The 6,012-nt window shown below is 34.7% G+C and overlaps 1 protein-coding gene across 1 annotated transcript in view; it reads left to right on the plus strand.

Annotated features, from left to right (window-relative positions):
• Positions 1–3,391, plus strand: part of LOC110832567 (protein Wnt-16) — a 59,428-nt gene extending 56,037 nt beyond the window's left edge. The window contains exon 7 of the mRNA XM_022069677.2: positions 354–3,391. Within this exon, the coding sequence (XP_021925369.1) occupies positions 354–455 (102 nt within the window). The 3' untranslated portion in view covers positions 456–3,391. The remainder of the gene's footprint in view (positions 1–353) is intronic.
• The last annotated feature ends 2,621 nt before the right edge of the window (positions 3,392–6,012 follow it).

The following is a 6,012-nucleotide window of genomic DNA, read 5'->3' on the forward strand; positions in this document are numbered from 1 at the left end:
CTGATGAATATGCTGTACCATGAAGTTGGTCAGTTCATCAGGTAGACACACACACCAATTAGTCACCCAACCAACCAAATTCTTTGATTTTTAAGTGGCCCATCCACGTACGAGTCTGGCTCGGCGAGCTTGACTCGTGAGCCGGGCTCGGATATATTTCACCGCATATGCATAGCAGACTCGGCTCGTGACACCCCGCCCACAAACGAGTTTGGCTCGATGGAACACGAGCCGAGCCGGACTCGCAAGCCAGACTCGCACGCGGATGGACCGCTTTAGAAAGATCTAATGAGTTTTCTACATCCTTTATGTAACTTTATCAGTAACTGACTTTATGCTTCAATATATTTCAGGTAATAAAACATGTGGAACGATGTCAGTGCAAATTTGTATGGTGCTGCTCTGTGAAATGTAAGAACTGCGAGACTCTAATTGATCGACATACCTGCAAGTAAATATTAGTTTCCTTCCTTGTACTTTCATGTTTTCTTGTCATGTCCAGTGTTTCTTTTATAATCATGCCGAACTATATATATTCAACGGAAGGTGCAGAAGTGATGGTGTGTTACAGTGCTAATGAAAGTGACGTATGGAAATTTATATACACTCTCTAAATTCAGGCCTAAGACTTGCCAAGTTTTATGAGTAAGTTTTTCATTCATCACAGAAGATAATTGAGAACATTCTGAATATTTGTCTCAGAATTTTATCTTTGAAAGAAGATTTTAATCTTGGTGAGTAAAAGAATTTCATCAACACCGTGTTTTTAATATAGTCATAGTAACAATCTACCCACACATTTATATTATATTTCTGTAACAGTGTTATCAGTCAGCTTACATGCATTCGGTTAGTTTATTTGAACGCTGATAGTCATTTTATCATAATTTTACTGAACCTAGTAGCTTACAGCAATGAAAGTATTTCAAATAACACTGAACTTATTTTGTGACAAATACATAAAAGCTGGCTTTTCCTTGAAATTTTGTAGGTGGTAGAGATATTAAAAGTTTTTTGAATATAGCACTTAGAGAATTGGATTGGCTTTATCAAGCATTATCTGCAGATCATTCACATAAAATTGAGATGAATATAAATAATTTGATTTTTAAGAAATGAGGATTGGACCATTGGTATTTAACAGACTTGTAATATTCATAAATAATTCATTGCAGTAGAGAATGCATTGGCATTCATTGTATCATTAATGACGACTGAGAAGAAAATTCTTCACGACTTAGCTAACAGTCCGAACAGGCAAATTCAATTATATTACCTCAATTTAAAGCATCATGCTATCAAAGATTTCTGTCTTCTGGGTTGTTGCGCTGTGTAGTCTGGTCGATGTTAATCAACGTTTCATCGCCCTGATGACGGAGGCAGTATGACCTCTGAAACGTTGGTTAACATCGACCAGACTACACAGGGCAACAACCCAGAAGACTGAAATCTTCATGAGTAATTTTTGTTTTCCAGCTTGCACTAAACACTATGAATGTGGAATGCGAGTGATCTCACAAAAATTTAATCTTGCCAGACTTTTTGGTGAAATATTTTGTTAAATTCGAAGAGCTGAATTTTTTTGTTATTACAACCCGTATAACAGTGACTCTGTTACGGAACAAATTGTCACATAATGAATATATAATAGGTTCTCTAGACAAAGCTCCTGTCAAACTTATTTGTTGTGGGTTTGTTCAAACTTGTGGGAGGAGTGACTCATTCTCATGAATCCAGGCCCGTAAAATATTCAGTCTATAATTTTAATTAGCATTAAATATTAAAATTAAAAGTAAATATTGTAATAAAGTTAAAATTGTATGATGGTTTGATAGAGACTAAACATATTATGTTCCCACTGACCACAATGTTACGGCTATCATACATTGTTAATTGATGGACTGTAAGTGAAGTGTTGAATAACAGGGAAAATATAAATAAGTAACTATAAGTTCGAAAGTAAAACAGCAAAACCTCACAAAATTGTCATTATTACTACATTCTTTAATGAAATGCTGGTTGTGTATATTTCATATGTATCATGAATTTCCTCACATTATATATGCTCTTAATAATACTGTAAATTAGTAATTAAAGCTTAAAGCATTCAGAATTTTGAAGCATACCCTGGACTTAATGAAAGAAGGTAAAAAGTCAAAACATGATAAACTGTGTTATTCTTCCAGCAGATATTATTTTGGTGCATCAATTAATGTCTGAAAAGTGCAACTGTAGACAAACCTAATAAATGATATATCAAAACAGTAAAGTAAAGTAAAGTAAAGCTGTCCCACTATACACCATGTAGGCACTTGGGGGGGGGAGTGGAGGTATAGCTCCTACTCATTCTTGACCTCGGCACTAGATGGGGGTAAATGGTCAGCATCACGCCCCAGCCGTGCTTTACCCCCGTGAAAGGACCCTGCTACCCATTGGATAGGAGGCTGGGTGGGCCACAGAGCCGGTCTGGACGCAGAGGCTAGAGGAAAAATCCTCTGCCCCCGTCGGGGATCGAACCCCGGTTGCCCAGTCCGTAGCCAGTCACTATACCAACTGATATTTAATTTATGATATTCTGTACTTGTATAAGTTAAATTTCAAAGGAAATTTTTATTGATGTTTATTATGAATAGAACGATTTACCCACAAGGTATGTGAATTTGAAGCATGTAAAATGTTTTAATACTATCTGTCAGTGACACACAGAATTTAAATATCATGGTGCTGCCTGATCACACTAAACTGGTATACTCTGCGTGGGTAATAACAGTACAGGCAACTTGGCTTTAATAAAACTTTTATTAAATCTGATGTTATGGTAATAAAAAAATATTACTAGAAACTTGTCTGAGTTTGTTTACACTTGAATGTGACATTTAAGTTGTCCTATTTGTACTCAGTCTGTATTTACAAAGGAACAATTACATTTTCACCTAGTAGGCATTAAGAGATTAATAGAAGTGGACCTTCTTCTAGCTTTTGTCTTATGCTTCCTCTGATAATTCTTAGCATAGTGTATATAGTGTTCTTGGTTATTCATTCTTGTCAGTAAAATCCCAATGTAACATAATGTGAAGTTTTATTTATTCTCTGTACTCGTGGATGTAAGTACTTCTCTTTAAATCTAATTTTTATGACTGATATGATAATTATAATATTAAAATAAATGAGTAGTGGATGAAACTGTGTAATGATTGTTTCCTCTCTATTGAAACTATTATTAGATTAAATAGTATAAACTATGTAGAAGTATTCTTACACAGTGTGAATACTTTGTCTATACTACAAGTCTGTTATGTCAATAATATATATAAATAATAGGTTACAATGTATGATTGATGATTTATATTATGACCAACCGTGTTCTTAATAAAGAAGCTACATAGCAGGATATTGTAATTTCAAAGTTCTGCTACCAGTAAGAAGCATTTAGAATTACTTCTGTAAGAGAGATATTTATCAAAGGATAAAGGAAAGGAATAACAAAACTGAAGAATGAAGATGTTAAAGAAATTGTTCCCTGCTAAATTTAAATAGGCCTCTCCCTTGCACGCATTACATGTGTAACTTCCTTACTTGGTATTGGTATTTAGCCAGAACTATTTTCCTTCTTCTAAACACAAGACACTGTAATTTGATTGTTTTTAAGCCTTAACTATATTGATAATTGCATTATATGTTCAAAATCTACAAAACAAATAATATTGTTTCGTATTCTCATGAAAGCAGGTACAAAGATGGCTGTCTTCTGGGTTGTTGTGATGTGTAATCTGGAAGAAGTCTGCTAACATATTAGAGGTACTTACTACCTCCATCAGTAAGGTGATTACCAAACTGCATTCTGCATTCAACAAAATCAATGTCTTTGTTTATTTTTGGAGCTGTCTGATTCATGAGTACCGAGGAACAAAATATGCACCACATAAACTTGTCTTCTTTGCACAACAAACACATCATTTTTAATAACATACTGTCACAGAAAACAAAATAATGGATTACCTGATGCCTTTACCTGAGACTAGCTTCTTCTTCTTCTATGGCTCTCCGGTCTGTATTCGGTCCATGGCCTCCTCAATTCTCCTCTTCCATTCGGAGTCCGCCTGTCCGAGGCTTTGATTGAGGTTTCAAAACACTCCTTTTTACGGTTCAAGGTTGTTAGCCTTGCGACCAACCACCAACCTCGAGGACCAGGGTACCTGTCTTAGTCTGACCTCTCCCCCTCGACCAGTCTGGCTAGGGAGGCCCTACCAGTAGCTATGCTACTGCCAGCATAGCTCTTGGGGTCACTGAGGTACTCAAGCCCCACCACCACGACAAGGTGCAGGTACCATTAAGTGAGGATGTGAGACTAGCATTCACCCAAATATTGAGCAAACTTAATACTGAAATTCTTTTTGTCAATAATCCCAGTTACACTTCAAAAATGTTTTGAATTTCATTTTCTACTATCTTTGTTTTCTATGCAATTATAATTATAATTTACAGTCCATAAATCCTTCATGTACAGAATGCAGTATATGTCATATGCACTTAATACAAATATAGATATAGGTATAAATAAGTTAAGTACATATATACATTGTAGGTTATTATAGCTATTTATAGACTGGATATTTTATAAGGATGTGATTACACAGCAAAGTAATTATTGCCAAAGAAATATAATCTTCACAAATAATTACAATACTTATGACTTACCATCTTAAGTGAATTATTCCAGAGAGCAGGCATGTGACAAGAAAATCTTTTAATGCTGACTTAAATATTTAATGATCAAAACTTCAATGGTAGATGAAAAATTATTAAATAACTACATTTTTGAATAGTTCATTCCTGACATAGCGGCATTAGCATTCAGCATACAGAGGAGCAGAACATTCAAATTAACAATGTTAGTGTGGCTAACACTTTGAAAAATGAAAGAAAGAAAAGTTATATAGACTGGAACACACAGAACCGTCAGATAAAATAAATCTGTAGCAGCTCCAGTCAGCCAGCCACAGTTAGCCACCTAGTTATTGGGAAAAGGGACTTCATAACCTTCCAAGCTGTTAGCCAAACTTCAATTGCTAATACACTACTTAGCAGCATGCTGCATCATTAACATTGCATTATCATTGTATGTGTGTACCTTGTCATGACTTGTAATTGTGGATCATGAAAGATGAACTTTGTGACTGTGTTCTAAAGGACTTATGAAAACAGTCATTTTCTTGTTGGGATTTTTCTACCAAGAATAAAATCATTGAAATAGGCAGACCAACCCCTTTTCTCACAAAAACACAGAAACAGTAAAAGATGTAATATTTACGTTGAAAAAATTGTCACCTGGAACTGCAGCAGAAGGTGTAATGAAAAAAAGTAAGTTCAGTTATTACCAACCATTTTTTCTTAGTTAAATTTCCTTTCTCTTTTATTTCCTAATTTTAATAATTGTCACCTCAGATTTGCATAGTTTTGTTGTATGGTATATATATTAAATTGCCACCTTGGGATTAGGTTAAAACTTTTTAAAAAGTGATGCTCTGCCACTGAGGTTATGTGCATAAGTAAATTAATCTTAAATAACTGTCTACAAGATACTCCTTTCAATGCCTGTCATTACTCTGATGACACTTCCTTGCTGTGTCATTCTCTCCCAGATGATTACATCGTGTCACCAAGAAGTGAAAATAAGCAAAGTAAATTAATTTTTAAAGTTTCTTTACAAGATGCAAAGGCCACTATATTTTTTGCCTTCAAAGGCCATCATCAGATAGTTACATAAATAATATTCAGAAGATGGATGGGAATATTAATATGCATGTATAATGGGTTGGATTTAACTGACAATTTTGTTATATCAGCACAGTTCAATTGTAGTGTTTCAAAATATAACATTTACAAATATAGATACCATGACACATAAAAGGCATAACAATTACGAATGTTACAAGTGATTTTTAACTTTTGTATGCTGCGGATCACCCATAACACACGCATCGTGTTATGAGAATAGATAAAGGTGATTCA

The sequence above is a fragment of the Zootermopsis nevadensis genome, unplaced genomic scaffold (genome assembly GCF_977971745.1).
Source record: "Zootermopsis nevadensis isolate Lab colony 2312 unplaced genomic scaffold, Znev_1.0 Znev_ptg000025l, whole genome shotgun sequence".
Lineage (NCBI taxonomy): Eukaryota > Metazoa > Arthropoda > Insecta > Blattodea > Termopsidae > Zootermopsis > Zootermopsis nevadensis.